This window comes from Cebus imitator, unplaced genomic scaffold, assembly GCF_001604975.1.
Source record: "Cebus imitator isolate Cc_AM_T3 unplaced genomic scaffold, Cebus_imitator-1.0 Scaffold101, whole genome shotgun sequence".
Lineage (NCBI taxonomy): Eukaryota > Metazoa > Chordata > Mammalia > Primates > Cebidae > Cebus > Cebus imitator.
Window position 1 is genome coordinate 1,379,423 of NW_016107416.1, and position 19,726 is coordinate 1,399,148.

General features: G+C 50.0%; 1 protein-coding gene across 5 annotated transcripts; it reads left to right on the forward strand.

Annotated features, from left to right (window-relative positions):
• The first annotated feature begins 4,473 nt into the window (after positions 1 to 4,473).
• Positions 4,474 to 19,500, forward strand: SLC4A9 (solute carrier family 4 member 9). Of its 5 annotated transcripts, none has more exons than XM_037741413.1 (22): positions 4,474 to 4,740; positions 5,014 to 5,246; positions 5,531 to 5,641; positions 6,077 to 6,132; positions 6,286 to 6,443; positions 6,707 to 6,794; positions 7,159 to 7,313; positions 7,687 to 7,803; positions 7,977 to 8,151; positions 8,310 to 8,443; positions 8,614 to 8,876; positions 9,785 to 9,843; positions 10,097 to 10,285; positions 10,411 to 10,524; positions 11,673 to 11,834; positions 11,961 to 12,139; positions 12,832 to 12,904; positions 15,425 to 15,493; positions 15,746 to 15,919; positions 16,537 to 16,692; positions 17,053 to 17,151; positions 19,074 to 19,500. In XM_037741413.1, exons 1-21 carry the CDS (start codon positions 4,511 to 4,513, stop codon positions 17,104 to 17,106), a joined length of 2,949 nt encoding a protein of 982 aa, XP_037597341.1. In that variant the 5' UTR covers positions 4,474 to 4,510; the 3' UTR covers positions 17,107 to 17,151; positions 19,074 to 19,500. The 5 variants fall into 5 exon arrangements, with proteins under 5 accessions (XP_037597341.1, XP_037597342.1, XP_037597344.1 ...); XM_037741414.1 differs by having other exon boundaries at positions 5,086 to 5,246; positions 19,131 to 19,500; XM_037741416.1 differs by lacking the exon at positions 10,097 to 10,285 and having other exon boundaries at positions 5,086 to 5,246.
• The last annotated feature ends 226 nt before the right edge of the window (positions 19,501 to 19,726 follow it).

Genomic DNA, 19,726 nt, shown 5'->3' on the forward strand with positions numbered 1-19,726 from the left:
TTGAGTTTTGCTCTTGTCACCCAGGCTGGAGTCCAGTGGCATGATCTTGGCTCACTGCAACCTCCACCTCCCCGGTTCAAGTGATTCTTCTGCCTTAACCTCCAGAGTAGCTGGGACTACAGGCATGTGCCACCACACCTGGTTAATTTTTGTATTTTTAGTAGAGATGGGGTTTTACCATGTTGGCCAAGCTGGTCTTGAACTCCTGACCTCAGGTGATCCGCCCACTTCAGCCTCCCAATGTGCTGGGATTATAGGAGTGAGCCACCGAGTTCAGACTCTAAGCACTTTATACACATTATCTCTAATTCTCACAACATTCCTCTGAGGCAGTTAGTATTATCACCCCAGTTTTATAAATTGGGCTTAAGGAGATTGAACAATTTGCCCTGTTTGTTGTAAGTATATCTATAAATGTGATAAAAATTTTATAAAACTACACGCACACACACAAATGAGTGCATATAGAAATTGGTGAAATCTGATTAAGGCCTGTAGTCTATTTAACAATATAGTACCTATGTCATTGTTCCGGTTTTTATGTTGTACTACTGTAATGAAAGAAGTTATCACCAGAGGAAGTTGTATGAAAGCTGATGTGCAATTTCTTGTGAATCTATAATTAGACTCACATAATAAATCATTTAATTTACATTTATTTATATATTTATTTTAAAATGAGTTAAACAGTAGGTTTGTTTCTGTTTTGTTTTGAGACAGGGTCTCACTCTATTGCTCAGGCTGGAGTACAGTGGCACGATCTGGGCTCACTGTAGCCGAAACCTCTCTCAGGCTCAAGTGCTCCTTCCACCACAGCCCCCTGAGTAGCTAGGAGCACATGCATGTGCCAACATGCCCAGCTAGTTTTTTGTATTTTTTGTAGAGATGGGGTTTTGCCATACTGCTCAGGCTGGTCTCGACTTCCTGAGCTCCAGCGATCTACCTGCCTCAGCCTCCCAACATGATGGGATTACAGGTGTGAACCATCATGCCCAGCCAATAAGAGTTTGTTTTGTTTTTTTAAAGTGCTAAAAACCTTGTAAGGGACTGGGCATGGAGGCTCATGCCTGTGATCCTAACACTGTTGGAAGCCACTGCTTGCATGCAAGAGTTTGAGATCAGCCTGGGCAACATATGAGCCCCTGCCTCTACAAAATATTAAAAAATTAGCCAGACTTGGTGGCACGTGCCTGTAGTCCCAGCTACTTAGGAGACTGAGGCAGCAGGGTCGCTTGAGCTCAGGACTTTGAGGTTGCAGTGAGCTATGATTGCTACTGCAAGCCAACCTGGATGGCGGAGTAAGGCCCTGTGTCAAAAAAAAAAAGAAATGAAGAAAGAAAGAAAGTTTAGATTCAGCAAAGACAAACCTCCTTTCCACTTGCCAAAAGTGAGCAAGCCAGGATTTACAGCCAGGCAACCTATTCCTGGGGCTACCGCCTCTCCCTTAAGGTCCAGTGTACTGCATGAAAGTATGCTTTGAACCTTGGAAATAATCTACCCCAATTGTCTCCACTTACATGTAAGAAAATGGATTCTTGGAGAAGGGAAGGGTCATGCTCAAGGACACCCAATAAGTCTGTGACTAAGTCAGGATGAGAACCCAGTCTTTGAACTCCTAGGCCAGGGTTTTTTCTAGCACTCACACCCAGGGCTGCTCACCCCATACAGCACACCTTCCCTGGGCCCTATCTGGGAGACCACTGGTATCTACAGGCCAACCCTCAACAGCCTGCCCAGCTCAGGGCACTCAGACCCAGAGGTGGAAGTGGGACCCAGGAAGAGTGGCAGCATGGTGGCCCACTACTGGGAGCCAGGGTAGCTGGTGCCACACAGAAAGGGCAAGGATAGACACTCTGAACTTTGGCAGGAGTTGGGTGGGAAGGGAACGTGTGTATGTGCATGTAGGGGAGGTATTCACGCCAAATCCTTGCTCCCATTCCCCTTAGGCTCCTTTGAGTCACTTGTCCCTAAGGTTGGGGCACATTCTTGAAGGGAGTGGTCACTGGGGTTCCAGGCCCATTCAGGCCCTAGGCCAGTTTCTATTCCTCCTGGGACTGAAACCATCTCCCCACTCACACTCAGCACCCCTCTCCAACTGGAAATATAATGACATGCTCTTCTAATTCCTGCCCTGGGACCTCCCTGGACCAGACATGAGGTTGGTGGGAGGGCCAGCCTGGGTCCCCTTTCTCAGGGGATGAATTCTTAGTATTCAGTGTGTGAGGCGTGCCTGACCTACATTCAGATGAGCCTGATTGGCCCTCCCTTCCCCATCCTGTAGTGCTTCCCCCAACCCCTCATCCCTCCGGGCCATTCAGCGGAGGATCTAGGATCTCTCCCTGCCATCTCGCCATCTCGGCGCCCCGAAACTCGGCCACTTGGCCTAAGGGAGCGGCCCTAGCAATCTGGTCTGTGGGAAGCAGCGCCCTCGTGTGGCCTCCAGGAGAAGCGCGGCTCCTTTCTCAGCCCTGTCCTTTGTATGTTCCCATTGAACAAACACTTATTGAGAGCCACTATGTGCCAGGCACCAGCGAAAACAGATACCTGCTCCACGGACTGTGCATTTCAGCGTGTTAGTGCGTGTGTAGTCAGGCAATAAACGATAAACAAATACATAAATTAGGCAGTTACTAGTAGTGGTAACTGCTAGGAAGAAACTATAACAGAGAAATGTGATGGAATGACCCAAGAGAGAAACTTAGGACAGGATGGAAAAGGAAGGTTTTCTGGAGTAGCTAACGTCTGAGATGAGACGTAGGTGACAGATTGTCATGTGAGGATCTGGGGGAAAATCTTTCCTTGCAGAGAAAATAGATGCTGCAAAGACCCTCAGGAACAGGTTTTGCAGAACAGACGAAGGCCAGTGTGGTTAAAAAGGAGTGAGCAAGGGGAGACTGGTGGGAGATGCGGTCAGAGAGGTGGGCTGGGGCCAGGTTGTGAATCTTGCAGGCCATAACAAGAAGTTTGATTTTTTTCTTCTAGGAGTAATGGGAATGTGTTAGGAGAGTATTGAACCGAAGGGTAGTGTGGCTCAACTGCCTTTTGAAAGGACGTGTATGCTGCAGCGTGGAGGATGGACTTTAGGCAAGGAAGGAAGAGTGGAAGCAAAGGGGTTATTGCAAAAAGCTAGAAAGTTACTGAAATAATTCAGGTGAGAAATGATGGTTGTTTGGATCAGGGTAGCAGTGCTAGAGGTGGGGAGATGTGGTTGGATTATGGGTATATTCTGAAAATAGAGTCAATAAGATTTACTAATAATGGACCACATTTTCCTTTGCTCATTTAGCTCCAGGAACTGCTTCACTCACACCCCCCTAGTGGGCTCCTCCATCCTCACTGCAAGGTTGAGTTACAAGGGCAGATCCCAGGGATGCAACTAAATTGGGGAATTCCTAGATGTTGTTGGACAAAAGAATTTAAGACTAATGAGCCACGTGGCCAGGCGCAGTGGCTCACACCTGTAATCCCAGCACTTTGGGAGGCTGAGGCGGGTGGATTACCTAAGGTCAGGAATTTGAGACCAGCGTGACCAATGTGGTGAAACCCTGTCTCTACTAAAAATATAAAAATTAGCCAGGTGTGGTGGCACACATCTGTAATTCCAGCTACTTGGAAACTGAGGCAGGAGAATCACTTGAACCCCGGAGGTGGTAGTTACAGTGAGCCCAGATGGTGCCACTGCACTTCAGTCTGGGCGACAGCGAGATTCCATCTCAAACAAAAATATATATATACTTATTAGTGTAGTGGTGTGCACCTGTAGTCCCAGCTACCTGAGAGGCTGGGGTGGGAGGAACACTTAAGCCTAGGAGGTCAAAGGTACAGTGAGCTGTGATTGTGCCACTACATTCCAGACTGGGTGACAGAGTGAGACCCTGTATTAAAGAAAGAAAGAAAGAAAGGAAAGGAAAGAAAAGAAAAGAAAAGAGAAAAGAAAAAGACTCAGGCACTAGGTCTTCCATCATTATCCCATTTAATGAGCAGAGCCTCTGCCTGCTGTCTCCCTTACCCTGTCTGGCTTCCATAGACCCAATTATTTATTAGGTGCCTGTTTGTCCAAATGGGTGTGTCTGTGGCCCCAGGGGTGTGTTGGTGACACCAAAAACAGTCCTGGGTGTTTGGTGTTTTTATTTGATACAAGTTACGGGATAACAAAATCTGGGGTACCAGTCCTCAGACCCAGGCCAATCATTTACTCCCATTTCTTTACACAAAACACAGTGGGATCAGACCTGATGCCACAGGAAATGCACATACACATTTTGGCCCCAGGTTGGGCATTTCTGGAGCGCCTGGGAAAGGCCAGGCTAGTCTTACAAGTACTCTTTATGCCAGCAGTGGGTGGGGCAAGCAAGTAGGGGAGTAGGTGACTGGCAGGCTCTGGCATCAGCAGGCCTTGTTCTGTTTGTGTTGTGCTGCAGTGGGGGATGCATTATAAACGCAACCAGCCAGAGGGCCCCTGGCTTCAGAACCTAGGACTGTACTGGTTCTGAGATTCTGCGCCAGCCTCATGGAAATGAAGCTGCCAGGCCAGGAGGGGTTTGAAGCTTCCAGTACTCCTACAAATGTTTCTGCAGGGGAGCTGGACAGCGACCTTGGTCCCGGCCCCGGCCATAGCCCTGATGGCCCCTCAGCCACAGAGAGCAAGGAACTGGGCGTACCCAAAGACCCTCTGCTCTTCATTCAGCTGAATGAGCTACTGGGCTGGCCCCAGGCACTGGAGTGGAGAGAGACAGGCAGGTAAGTGGGATGCAAGCCAGTTCTGTGGGATCCTTCCCCTTCCCCAGCTACAGCCTCCTGCATGCCCCCCAGCTCTTCTTGTGGGGCTGCCCAAAATTAGGATTTTCCTAGCTGTGTTCCCTTATTTCAGGGTCTTACCTTCCATGATGCTCAGCCTCTTCTGTAGTCTAGTTTTGAGATCCCCAAGACCCAAGATGAGGGGTGATTGCCAGGGGTGGGGGGATACTTCACACCACTGGGCCCAGGATGCTCTCATTGCCTTCCCTTCCCTAGCTCCTCTCCATCCCGGCTCCTGGACATGGGAGAAATGCCCCCAATAACACTGTCTACCCACCTCCATTGCAGGTGGGTACTGTTTGAGGAGAAGTTGGAAATGGCTGCAGGCCGGTGGAGTGCCCCCCACGTGCCCACCCTGGCACTACCCAGCCTCCAGAAGCTCCGCAGCCTGCTGGCCGAGGGTCTTGTACTGCTGGACTGTCCAGCTCAGAGCCTCCTGGAGCTTGTAGGTAGGCGGAGAGCCTTTGCAGGAAGAGCCTGGGTAGCCATGCCTTTTCCCCAGGATTTCCCCTCCAAAGTCTTGGAATCTTCTAAAACCCACCCCCACCCCTCCTAGGATTGTCTACCCTTGTCACAGCATGGACATGGCAAAGCAGGGTGGAGGAGCAAGTTCATTGGCCCTGGCATTCCTAGACTCCCAGAAGGGAAAGGGGTCTGGGCAGAGGGAGAAGGGGAAGTGCATGGGGGCAGGGAACGCTCAGGAGGGAGATGACACCCCCTATCTGTTCTCCAGAGCAGGTGACCAGGGTGGAGTCACTGAGCCCAGAGCTGAGAGGACAGTTGCAGGCCTTGCTGCTGCAGAGACCCCAGCACTACAAGACCACAGGCACCAGGCCCTGCTGGGGTGAGAGCCCCTCCCTGGGCCCAGGACCAAGACCCTGGTGTGGCAGGGTCTCAGATCTCCCCTGAACCTTCCGGGGCTAGAAGTAGCCTAGGCTTAGTTCAGACCCCAACCCAGTATTTGAGAGCAAGAAGAAACTGGTGGTAATGTTGTGGGGAAAAGATTCAGAGGGCTAGAATCCTAAGAGAGTTCTGTGAAGGGATGTACTTGGTAGGCACTATGCCAAGAACTTTACACACAGTATTTCATTTGATCTTCACAACTGCCCTGTAAGTACCACAATTATCCACGTTTTAGTGATGAGAAAACAGAGGCTCAGAGTAGAGAAGGGTGTACTCTAATTCTTACAGCTTGTCAGTGGCAAAACTGGTTAGGGAGTCCTGGTGGATCCACCCCCAAAGCCTGTGCTCTTAATCACTGCAGAATCCTGTTTTGTAGGCTCTACTCATTCAAGAAAGGCTTCTGACGATGAGGAAGCCCCCCTGAGGGAACAGGTTTGTGGCCCTTCCTTGGGCTCCCTCTCTAGTGACTGGGAGAGGGGTTAGGAATTAACAAAAGTCTACTTTTGACTAGGTTTCTCATCAGTTGAGATCTTACCCTCCCCAAATAACCTTTCATACTCTGTGTCTCCTTGAACCCCCACCCAGCGTCAGAACCCTCTGAGACAGAAGCTGCCTCCAGGGGCTGAGGCAGGGACTGTGCTGTCAGGGGAGCTGGGCTTCCTGGCGCAGCCACTGGGAGCCTTTGTTCGACTGCGGGACCCTGTGGTACTGGGGTCCCTTACTGAGGTGTCCCTCCCAAGCAGGTGAGGCTACTGAGTGGGAGTCAGGGATCATGGAACCTAGGAGGGTCTTTACTGGGGAGGGGAAGGAGGATCAGTTCATTCTCTGAGGCTGTGGGGAAGATGGTACTCAGAGGTTTAGGGAAGAAGTAGTAGTCAGGACTGCAGGGTAGATAGGCAAATATGTGTGTGTATGGGAGCTGATAGGTCAGAGCTGAGTGTCAGAGGCCAGGGCTGCCCTGTGGGAAAGCAGCTTGTGAATCTCTGGGGCCTGGTTCCCTCCTCAGGTTTTTCTGCCTTCTCCTGGGCCCCCCTATGCTGGGCAAAGGCTACCATGAGATGGCCCGGGCAGCAGCTGTCCTCCTCAGTGACCCGGTGAGCTGGGCAGGGGTGGGTGTGTGCGTGTATAACTATGTGTGTACACATGCACACATGCATGCATAGGCTCATGTGAGTGTGTGTGTGGACTCTATGTCTGCCTAAGTACATTAATGAGGCAGAGTGAGCATTGAGACTGAGGTTTCCTTGGCTCCTAGTGTAGCCCCATTACTGCTGAATGCTGGCACACTGTAGACACTCAATAGATACCCACTGAATGAATGAATGAATGAATCCATGCATAAATGAAAATGTGAATGACTTGTCTGCTTATGTGACTTGTGTCTAGTTTTGAGACTACGAAAATGCATGTAAGAGACCAGATTTGCACTTACCACCCATTCTGTGCCCCCATCCACAGCAATTCCAGTGGTCAGTTCGTCGGGCCAGCAACCTTCATGACGTTCTGGCAGCCCTAGATGCTTTCCTAGAGGAGGTGACGGTGCTTCCCCCAGGTCGGTGGGACCCAACAGCCCGGATTCCCCCGCCCAAATGTCTGCCATCTCAGCACAAAAGGTACCTGGGAGCCATCATCCCATACCGATTCCTGCCCACAGGCCCTGGGTCTAGTTCCATTGTTGAGGAGGGACAGGGTCCCAGGAAAGAGATAGGGACCTATCTTTGAATTTAGAGTCAGGTAGACCTAACTCTGAGTTCTGCTGGACTAACCTCTCGCTAAGAGACCTGAACAAAGACCTTCCCTGCCTGAGTCTGGCTTTCACAGGTCGCAGTATGCCCTGGATCTTCTTGAGGCCCATGTGTCGCCATGGTTCCCTCGCTGGCAGAGACACGAGCAGCCGCCAGGGGGCAGGGCGCCACGAGCTCTGGACTGAGTCGCGGACTGGCGGAGAGCCTCAGACAACCTGGCGTTTCCCTCCTTCCTCCTCAGGCTTCCCTCGCAACAGCGGGAGATCAAAGGTCCCGCAGTCCCGTGCCTGACCTCGGCTGAGGACAGGCACCGCCATGACCCGCACACCCCCAGCCCTGAGTTGCAGCGGACTGGCAGGTGAGGCGAGCTGGGAGGAAGCAAGGGTAAGGGACCTGAAGGAGGGGAAGAGTCACAGGGAAACAAGAGGTGTCTGCTCACTGTGGGAGGGGCTCACCCAGCCACAGGGAAAGTAGCAGGGATGAGGGTGTGGAGTGTGAAAACCTGGATCACTGACGACCCTCGGGCGGGAGGCTGTTTGGGGGACTTTTTCAGGACGTGCGCAGGAAGGCTCCGTGGTACCCCAGCGATTTCTTGGACGCCCTGCATCTCCAGTGCTTCTCGGCTGTACTCTACATTTACCTGGCCACTGTCACTAATGCCATCACTTTTGGGGGTCTGCTGGGAGACGCCACTGATGGTGCCCAGGTGGGTAGGGTTCTGTGAAGGGGGCAGGCACAAGCTTTGGTGTCCCCCAGTCCGTCCCTTCTCCTGGGACCATGGGTAAGTTAAGGAGGCTCTCCCAAAGCTTGGGGTCCCGTCGTGAGAACTCCAGGGTTCTGTGCTGAGTCCCTGTTGGCTTCCAGGGAGTGATGGAAAGTTTCCTGGGCACAGCAGTGGCTGGAGCTGCCTTCTGCCTGATGGCAGGCCAGCCCCTCACCATCCTGAGCAGCACTGGGCCAGTGCTGGTCTTTGAGCGCCTGCTCTTCTCTTTCAGCAGGTAGGAGGGCTCCCCACCATCACCAGACTCCCACTAGTGCCATGGTCAACCTGCTCCTGGTTGGGTGAATAGGAGAGGGTGGGAGCTACCTGTTTGGGTTGAGGGACATCTGACCTGGGTTTGGTGGGAAGAAAGCCCTGCTAAGCCTTGCCTGTCTCTCATCCCCACAGAGATTACAGCCTGGACTACCTGCCCTTCCGCCTATGGGTGGGCATCTGGGTAGCTACCTTTTGCCTGGTGCTGGTGGCCACAGAGGCCAGCGTGCTGGTGCGCTACTTCACCCGCTTCACTGAGGAAGGTTTCTGTGCCCTCATCAGCCTCATCTTCATTTATGATGCTGTGGGCAAAATGCTGAACTTGGCCCATACCTATCCTATCCAGAAGGCTGGATCCTCTGCCTATGGGTGCCTCTGCCAATACCCAGGCCCAGGAGGTGGGTAAGGGAAACAGGGACCTTGGCCAGGTGAAGAAGGATGTAGGGAAGGGGAGGGGTTGCACCCTTACTGTCCTTCCTGATTAAGTTCAGCAAAATGCTGCGTACTTACTCACCTAATAACTGGCAGTACCATTTCCACTCTGTTCTGAATCAGTTGAGATAAGACAACAGAAGGCCCAATGTCATCTTCCTTTCTGACAACACTGATAGAGGAACATACATGGGTTATATCTATGGGTGAATGGGCTTCCTAATGATGAAGCCAAAATTTGATTGACTTACCCACCAGTCATGGAAGCATGGATAGTCAAGTTGAGACTATCTTGCCCCATAGGAGCACCGCTAAACACATTCGTCAAGCAGGCAACTTTTACTTGAGAGAGGGGAGAGAAAGGGGCAGGGCCAGGTATGCTCAGCGTCATCTCCGGAAATCACCAATCAAATAAATCACTGGTCTTCTTGGTGAAAGTGGCCGGCCAGGTGGAGAGAAGCTTGGAGTATTACACTTGCATATATCCTTCCACATGGAAGGCAACACCACACTGGTAAGAAGTGGCCTCTCTACATGTTCTTCTATCAGTGCTAGGCATGAATAAGACCAGTTCCAGCCCTGGTGGAAACACACAGATTTGTATACTCCTCCATTCAGCCAACATTTGCTGAGCATCTGCTGTGGCCAGGTCCTGTGCTTGGTACCAGGGATGCAGATGGGAAAAGAACTTGAGAGGACAAGGGCATGAGACAATGTCCTGAGAAGTACACACTTGGTAATGATGGAGTCAGCAGACAGATGAGTCGAAATTAAGAACTCTGGTTCAGGTGGACCCATCAGATTAGAATTTTATGGAGCTGGAGAAGGTTCCCAGGGGAGGGAACATACACCTGAATTATTCTCTGCTTCCCAGGAAATGAGTCTCAATGGACAAGGACAAGGCCAAAAGACAGAGATGACATCTTAAGCATGGTGAGGGGCTGCTCCTGGAGGTTCTAGGAAGGAAAGGGTGGAGCCCAAGGCAGTCAGTGGTTCCTAGCTCTTCCTACCCATAGGCTAAGGAAATTTTCATAGGTCTGTGAGGCTTAGCCATTTCCTACAGCTGGGAACTTCCCATCCTGGACCCTTGGAATCTCTGTGGGTCCCTCCACCCTTGAGATGGGACCAAGAGAGCAGGACATTTACTCTGTTGCCTATAACCCATCCCTGACCCTCCTCTGTACAGGACCTAGGCCTGATCAATGCATCCTTGCTGCCGCCACCTGAGTGCACACGGCAGGGAGGCCACCCTCGTGGCCCTGGCTGTCATACAGTCCCAGATATTGCCTTCTTCTCCCTCCTCCTCTTCCTTACTTCCTTCTTCTTTGCTATGGCCCTCAAGTGTATAAAGACCAGCCGCTTCTTACCCTCTGTGGTGAGTGTCACCTTTCTGTGGGAGAGGCCTGACTCTAGGCTTTGGGTCCTATCTGTGAAAGGGAAGTGGTATGGAAAAAGGGGGATGGCAGGCCTGGACCTGACTGAGTGTCCACTGTGTGCCAGGTACGCAGAGGGCTCAGTGACTTCTCCTCAGTCCTGGCCATCCTGCTGGGCTGTGGCCTTGATGCTTTCCTGGGCCTAGCCACACCAAAGCTCATGGTGCCCAGAGAGTTCAAGGTGAGAGCAAGGGAAGAAGGTTGGGGGACCAGCGGGGAAAGCAGGGCCAGCAGACTATGGGGAAGGAAAATGCATAAATCCCACACTTCTCTTAGCTAAGCTTTTTTCTTCACTCATAAGCTAGAGATAGTAATAATAATGGCCTCACAGGGTTGCTGTGAGGATTAAATGAGCTATTGCAGCAGACATGTGAGTACAGAGAATGCATAGTAGCTATTATTACAGGGTATGGGTTAAGAGAATGGGTTCTGGTCAGCCAGCTCTGGGTTCTGGTTCCAGTTCTTCCACTTCCCAGCTATGCATTAGGCAAGTTAATGCACATTTCTGAGCTCAATTTCTTCATCTATAAAATGGAAATAATAAAATGACAATAGTCGCTACCCTATAGATTGTTCTGAGGTTTACAGAAGATCATAGTGGAAAGCACTCACCACGTGCTTAGCATATACCAAATCCTCAATAAATGTTAGATATTGTTGTTATGGGTTCGCCCTACCCTTGGCATGGCCCTGCCCACCCCACTACTCCTCACTCTCTTCTTCACACCCCTTATTGTCTGCTCTGATCCAGGAAAGCTGGAACTCCCTTTCCAGGGCATGACAGTGTGCAGGACAAAGCTTAGCACTGACTTCTAGACTTTGTCTGTGCATTTGGAGATCGCCTCTCCAAATTCCCCCAAGACAGGAGAGCGGGGGCACTCCAACTAGGGCAGCAACTAGGGCCTCTTCTCCCACACATATGCTTGTAATCAGAGTTGACGCTGACACACCCAGCCCTGTCCCTGCCCCAGATCAAGGCAGGTCTGAGCCTAAGTTGCCCCACCCTGGAGAGGGGGAGAGAGATCTCTAAGGAGTATATCAAGAAGTGTATGCAGGCCACATCTGCTACCTCCTTCTCTTCCAGGGAGGGAGGGACCCTGAACCAAAGTCCAGAGCCCCTGGTTCCAGCCCGACCTCAGGGCTGGTTTCCTTCATTCTGCTGTCTTTTAAGGCACTAGGATGCTTTGAACCACCTGTGCACACATACCTCACTAGCATCTAATGTCTTGGGGTGGGGGCAGATAGTAGAAGAATGCCAAGGTTGAGATGTGCAGGTGAGATGCTCTTGGGAGACCCTCTCCAACCTGTCCATGAAATGCCCTCCCCCAGCCCACACTCCCTGGGCGTGGCTGGCTGGTGTCACCTTTTGGAGCCAACCGCTGGTGGTGGAGTGTGGCAGCAGCCCTGCCTGCCCTGCTGCTGTCTATCCTCATCTTCATGGACCAGCAGATCACAGCAGTCATCCTCAACCGCGTAGAATATAGACTGAAGGTAAGGCCCTAGACCAAGGAACAGAAGCTCTAGGGGTGCGTCTAGGCTCCCCATCCCCTACCTCAGAGGACAGAGGGCCCAGGCCTGGGCTAGCTTCATCCTCATTGCCTCTACCACTACCTGCAGAAGGGAGCTGGCTTCCACCTGGACCTCTTCTGTGTGGCTATGCTGATGTTACTCACATCAGTGCTTGGACTGCCTTGGTATGTCTCAGCCACTGTCATCTCCCTGGCTCACATGGACAGTCTTCGGAGAGAGAGCAGAGCCTGTGCTCCCGGGGAGCTCCCCAACTTCCTGGGTATCAGGTGAGGGTAGTATTTAGGAAGCAGAGTAAGAGGTGGGTAGCAAGGTAGGGCAATGGGGAACATGACAGAGTTATTTGGGCAGCTTAAATTCTAAGCTTGTGTCCCACAAGCACTGCAGTGGCAGAATGAGTGTGTTCTGGGCCCTGAGATGGGTGAGTCAGATATTCCCCTCTCTTCCCTCAGCCATGGGGATGGGGAGGGGCCTCAAGAGGAGCATCATCCATGCAAAGCTAGAGGCAGCCAGGGCTGAAGTGGAGGGTCAGGTGCCACCTAAGAATCCTCACTCAATGTAGAAGTTACAAAGGAATCCATCCTAAAAGCAATTTTGGAACTGTTGGAAACAGTCTAAGTGTCTAAAGTATATGAAATCAACTTTATAAATTGTGAAATGTAAATCTTTATGGCAGTGTAAAAATTGCTAATTTTCCATCAAAATAAAAATGAGGAGAAATTATGAACTTGAATTGATGGAGAGGTCTGGGATTCTCACCTTGAAGTGCTCTGCCCCTTCCTCTCCACCAATTTTTCACATCAAGTTAAGGGCCCATCCCTCCAGGTGACCTACTGGGGTATTCCTCTAGTTTCCTCTTGCTGCCAGGGTCCATACTGGTGTTCAGCCAGGATCTCCAGTCTGTGTACCCCAGGGGCTCTCCCTCTCCCAGACCCCAGCTAACTCCTCCCTCTTCCTACAGGGAGCAGAGGCTGACAGGCCTGGTGGTGTTCATCCTTACAGGAGTCTCCATCTTCCTAGCACCTGTGCTCAAGGTACCTTTGTTAGACAAGCCAGGATCAGGGTCAGTGCCGTAATAATAGGAAGCACAGCAAGAACTGACACTAGTTGAACACTTACAGTGTGCCAGGCGCTCTATTAAGTTTTCTCCATATGTGGTCTCATTTAATCCTCACATTAATCCTGAGAGGAATATGTATTTTACAAATGAGGCAGCTGAAGGTTAAAGAGGCAAAGTAACTGAGAACCCAAACTCTTATCCAGTGGGCTTTCTACCCAGAGGAGCAAGGTGTGAGTGTGCCACCACCATCCCCTAGGGTCTAAGTGCTATCCTTGCTCTAGCCTCCCAACAAACCTGAGACTAAGAGTATGATCAGGCCAGGTGTGGTGGCTCATACCTGTAATCCCAGCACTTTGGGAGGCTAAGGTGGGAGAATCACTTGAGTGCAGGAGTTTGAGAGTGGGCAACATAAGGAGACCCTGACTCTATAAAAACTAAAAAAAGGGCTGGGCATGGTGGCCCACGCCTGTAATCCAAGCACTTTGGAGGCCAAGGTGGGTGGATCACCTGAGGTTGGGAGTTCAAAACCAGCCTGACCAACATGGTGAAACCCCGTCTTAAAAACAAACAAACAAACAAACAAAAAACTAAAAAAAGTTGCTGGGCATGGTGGTGCATGCCTGAGGTAGAAGGATCACTTGAGCCCAGGAGTTTGAGAGCGCAGTGAGTGGTGATCACTGGATGACAAGAGCAAAACTGTCTGAAAAAAAAAAAAAAAAAAAGGTGTGGCTCTAGTACCCCAGAAAAACTTTGGGGCAAAAAGCCTTCACTTCTCCTTCACCAGAGGTATATAGAATATGTGCCATATGCAAGACTGCTAGGCACCTGGAAGAAGTGGGGCTTAGGGGAATATTAAAAAGAAACATGGAACCAAGCCCCTACCAGCAACATACACACAAGGAAAAATTAAGTAACAAGTAATAGCAGAAAGGCTCAATGAGCCAAAATAGCAAAGCAGTCAAGGAGGGTGTGAAGAATGTCAGACAAGAGTCACTGGCAGGACGACAAAAGGTTAGGCAAGGGAAAGGTCATGAAAGCTGGGTGACAGTGGAGTAGGGAAAGAGCCAGATGAACCGGATCAGCCACTTACTAACTGGGTGACTCTCATTCATAGACATTTAGAGCATAAACCATATGCCAGGCCAGGTGCGGTGGCTCACACCTGTAATCCCAGCACTTTGGGAGGCCGAGCTAGGCGGATTGCTTGAGCTCAGGAGTTTGAGACCAGCTTGTGCAACATGGTCAAACTCTGTCTCTACAAAAAATACAAAAATTAGCTGGGCGTGGTGGTGTGCACCTGTGGTCCCAGCTACTTGGGAGGCTAAGGTGGGAGCATTACTTGAGCCCAGGTGGTCTAGGCTGCAATAAGCCATGTTTGTGACACTACTCCAGCCTGGACAACAGAGTGAGATCCTGTCTCAAAAAGCAAAAAACAAAAATAAAACAAACACACACACAAAAAAAAACAAACAAAAACCCATATGCTAAGCACTGTTCTAGGTACTGGGGATACAATGGTGGTCAAAAGAGATCATTTTTCCAACCTTGCAATATGGTGAAAGGAGAAAGATTTTTAAAAATTAAAACAAGGGGCCGGCCATGGTGGCTCATGCCTGTAATCCCAGCACTTTGGGAGGCCAAGGCGGATATATCACCTGAGGTCAGGAGTTTGAGACCAGCCTGGCCAACATGGCAAAACCTCGTCTCTACTAAAAATATAAAAGTTAGCTGGACATGGTGGCAAGCGCCTATAATCCCAGCTACTTGGGAGGCTGAGGCATGAGAATTGCTTGAACCTGGTGGGTGGAGGTTGCAGTGTTGTGAAATCACGCCACTTCACTCCAGCATGGGTGAAAGAGTGAAACTCTGTCTCAAAAAATAAAATAAAATAAAAATAAAACAATAGGATAACTTTAGATAGTGATCACTTCTATGAAAAATAAAAGAGGATAAGATGATTAAGAGTGCCAGGGGCTACTTAAGATTGGGCCTGAAGTCAAAAAGTCAGTGAAGACCCTTGGGGGTATCATGAGATGAGCCATGAGTAGTAAGAAGAAACTGGTCATGAGAAAGTCTGGGGGAAGAGCCTTTTAGGTGGAGGGAACAGCAAAACAAAAGGCTTTGCAAGGCGTAGGAACAAACTTGGGCTTGTTGAGGGAAGGAAAGTATAGTATAGTAGGAGCATAAAGAACAGAGGGAAATGTGATAGATAAGATTGGAGTGGTAGGCCAGGTAATGGACAAAGTTACTTAGTCCCTCTGAAATTCAATTTCCCCATCTGTAAAATGAAGGCAATAATAACACTTACTTCATCTGATTGATCTGAGGATTCAATAAGATTAGGTATGCAAAGTGTGAAAGGAAAGGCAAGACCTGGGCAGACCTGGATGCTGGATGCTAGGGGCATCTAGGCATCTAGGGCATCTAGGCATCCTGGGGCATCTGGGAGGTTGGCAGAGGTAAACTTTGCCAATTCTCTGCTTCTTTCTACCAGTTTATCCCAATGCCTGTGCTCTATGGCATCTTCCTGTACATGGGGGTGGCAGCACTTAGCAGCATTCAGGTGAGCCCATTAAAATCACCTAGCCAAAAAAAAAAAAAATTACTTAGCAACCCCATTCCTTTTTTCTTTTATGCTGGAATCTCCTGCCTACACTTGCCAATTCCCTTCTTATCCTCTTTCTCCTGTGGGCTCAGGGACTCGGCTGCCATGTTTCTACCCCTGCTCCCTGTGCTGGGCTAAGATAGCTATCAGTGACACCCTCCTGTCAGGCTACCTGAGTGCCTTGCTTTCTTCTTCCTCTTGTTCCCCTAGTTCACTAAGAGAGTAAAGCTGTTGTTGATGCCAGCAAAACACCAGCCAGACCTGCTACTCTTACGGCATGTGCCTCTGACCAGGGTCCACCTCTTCACAGCCATCCAACTTGCCTGTCTGGGGCTGCTTTGGATAATCAAGTCCACCCCTGCAGCCATCATCTTCCCCCTCATGGTAACCTGAGGCAGGGTTGAACTGTGTCCTAGAGGGTCATGGGGGACTTTGAGTCTGGAAGGGTGGCCAAGGCCTCCACAAGAGGAAGAATCTCCCCTCTCACTCGCTGTGGCTCTCCCTGGTTGGGAATACTAAGACAAAGTAAAAGATGGCAGAATGATACCTAGGTTTGGGCTAGTCCTGAGACACCTGAGTCACCCCTTTTCCCAACCTCTTTGGAGTGATCAGCCACAGGTAGGAATATAAAACCCAGAAGAAATCTGAGGTCTTGGGAGAGGAAATCATGACACTTTTGTTACTCAGTGAGGTGATAACACAGGTGGCTTCTAGCCTTGTTCTTACTGAGGAAGTTAAGAATCATAGGCTTTGCAGTAGAACCAATCTGCTTACTACATCCCAGACGTGTGACCTCTGGGAAGTAACTAATCACTCGGGGCCTCAGTTTCCTTCTCTGTACAATGGGAATAATTATTCTATCTACCTCATAGGAATGTGTTAGCATTCAGTGAAACTGATACACAATGCCTAGCACACAGGAAATGCTCGATACATGTTACTATTGTTAATGTTCCTATTGCTGTTGCTGACAGGCCTGGGCTGTGTTTCTATTCCTGCAGTTGTTGGGCCTTGTGGGGGTCCGAAAGGCCCTGGAGAGGGTCTTCTCACCACAGGAACTCCTCTGGCTGGATGAGCTGATGCCAGAGGAGGAAAGAAGCATCCCTGAGAAGGGGCTGGAGTCAGAGCACTCGTTCAGTGGAAATGACAGTGAAGATGTGAGCTCTGGACTGGGTCCTCTCGAGGGAATGTGGCAGGGCTTAGGAGAGTGTTCTTGTCCAGGAGCTGTCCCTAAATAATATCTCCATTGAGCCTGCAGATCTGATCAACAGTCACTTCCCTTAGCTGTATATGGACATAGGCAAACTGAAGGGGTGAGGGAAATCTTTCTCCATAGGACACGGGCCCTCGATATGGGTGGAAAGGGCTGAGGCTTCAGCTCAAGTGGGCTGTCTTTCTCAACTCTGATCTTTGTCTCACTGTGGGTTTATATGCGGTCAGTGGGTCCCTTCCTCTATGTTGTCTCTCATCTGTTTTTCTGTTTCTCCTCAATCCGTCTTGGGGTCTGTCTTCCACAGTCAGAGCTGATGTATCGGCCAAAGGCTCCAGAAATCAACATTTCTGTGAATTAGCTGGAGTAGGAGTCTGGGAGTGGAGACCCCAGGAAACAGCATGAGGTGAGGGTGTGAGTGAAGTGCTGCTGATGTTGAGGATCGGAGCTGTGGGCTCAGACCTTGGAACTCTCCGGTGTGTTGACAAGCCCTGTTTTCTCCTTACTCCAGTCCCTTAGGAATCCTAGATTCGGAGTGCTGGAGTGTAGAAGGGTCTTTTCCTAGCGAAGAATAACTGGCAAGGGTGCCTGGGCTTAGCTACCTGTGGTTCTGAAGTTTGGTCAGTAGAGGGAGCTCAAACTCACACTAAAAGGGAAGTGGAGATGGGTGTTGGTGGGGAGTGGGTGGTGCCATAGCAAAAGAAATGGGAAGGAGCTGGAAGGAGAGGAAGGGAGAAAGCCTGGTGCTCCTTTCCCTTGCCTGGAAGGCTCCTCCCTTAGGCTGCTGAGAACCATTCTCTAGACATGTGGAGCCAATTGTCCTCTCTGCCATTCCTTCATTTTATTCACCCATATATCAAGCATTTTCTGAGGACCTATCATGCATATCTTGGTACTAGAGATACAGTAGTAAGACAGTCATGATCCCTTGCCTCAGGAAGCTTAAATCCCAGTGGGAAAGTAGACAAATAAATAGACGACTGTTAGAATGGGATAGTTCTGATAAAGGAAGAACAGGCCATGGGAGCAGGGCTTCTAACCTCTTCTTGGAGAACAGTAAGGTGGAGTGGTAAGAGTTGGTGAAGGTGGGGTGGTGGTGGCTGGCTGGGTGGTGGGAGTTCCACTTCTAAGAGGAAATTGTCCATAATTTGAAATTCAAAGAAGGAATAGAAGCTAGCCAGGTAACTGGGCACAGTGGCACACAATTGCAGTCCCAGCTACTAGGGAGGCTGAGCCAAGGGGATTCTTTGAGTCCAGGAGTTCAAGCTGTAGTGTGCAATGATCATGCCTGTGAATAGCCACTGCACTCCAGCCTGGGCAACATAGTAAGATCCTGTCTCTAATTTTTTTTTTTTTAAAAGGAGCAAGCCAGAACAAGATGAAGGGGAAATATTCTAAGCGGAGGCCACAGCATGTACAAAAGCCTGGAACTGGTTGCCCTTAATAAGCTGAACTCTCTTTTGGGGCTGGATACAGTGGCTCATGCCTGTAATCCCAGCACCTTGGGAGGCGGATGTGGGCAGATTATCCAAGGTCAGGAGTTTGAGACCAGCCTGCCCAACATAGTGAAACCCCGTTTCTACTAAAAATACAAAAATTAGCTGGGCATGGTGGTGCATGTCTGTAAGAGGCTGAGGCAGGAGAATCTCTTGAACTGGGGAGGCAGAGATGTGGAGGTTGCAGTGAGCCAAAATTGCACCACTGCACTCCAGCCTGGGTGACAGAGAAACTCCGTCTCAAAACAAAAACAAAACCAAAAACAAGGCCGGGCATGGTGGCTCACGCCTGTAATCCCAGCACTTTGGGAGGCCGAGGTGGGGGGATCATGAGGTCAGGAGATAGAGACAATCCTACCTAACACGGTGAAACACTGTCTCTACTAAAAATACAAAAAATTAGGAGGTCATGGTGGCATGCGCCTGTAGTCCCAGCCATTCAGGAGGCTGAGGCCAGAGAATTGTTTGAACCCAGGAGGTGGAGGTTGCAGTGAGCTGAGATTGTGCCACTGCACTCCAACCTCGGCCACAGAGTGAGACTCTGTCTCAAAACAACAACAACAACAACAACAACAACAACAACAAAAACAAACTCTCTTTTGGGCCATAGAACACCCTCCTCTTCATGCTTCTCCAAGCCCAAGAGCCTAAGGGCCTTTGACACTAAGAGCAATGGGAAATTTGGGGGACTGGAGAGAGAAAGGGGGATTCACTGGCTGGCCCCAAACAAGATTTCCTGGGCTTTCCTTATCTCTTATCACTCTTTTTGCTCTGTTCTTTCAGTAGTATGTCCCATGAGCACTTGTTTTGGCCTCACCATGTCTTCTCTCAGTTCACAGGAGCTTACTCACGAAGTCAGGACATTGCTGGCCTTTGGTTTAACTTCCAGATGCTCAGTTGGTTTGGGGCAGGACTGAAGGGCAGCTGCCAAGACCTCAGTTACCTCCTGACCTGAGGGTGGAGAGTGGCAGGAAGCAAGCCTGTTTGCTGTGCGCTTAGGAAAGGCTGGTGAGCCAGAAGGACTGATCAGGCCCTATACACTCTTCACTCATTAAAAGGTCCTGAGCCACGAAATGCTTCCCATTTTGAACTTTCTGTCCTCACAGATTCTCTTTTACAGAATTTAAGGGCTATCAGGGAACTCTTTTCAGCTTGCAAACAGAAAACGACAGTCTTTCCAGAATAATTATTCTTCTGTTTGAAATTGTTTTTTACTGGGAGGCTGAGGTGGGAGTATTGCTTGAGCCCAGGAGTTGGAGAGCAGCCTGAACAACATAGTGAAACCTCGTTTTCACACAAAAACAACAACAAAAAAAATTAGCTAGGTGTGGTGGTGCACACCTGTGGTCCCAGCTACTCAGGAAGCTGAGGCAGGAGGATCACTTGAGCCTGGAGGATTGCTTGAGCCCAGGAGGTTGAGGCTGCGGTGAGCCATGATAATGACACTGCACTCCAGACTTGGCAACAGAGCAAGAACCTGTCTCA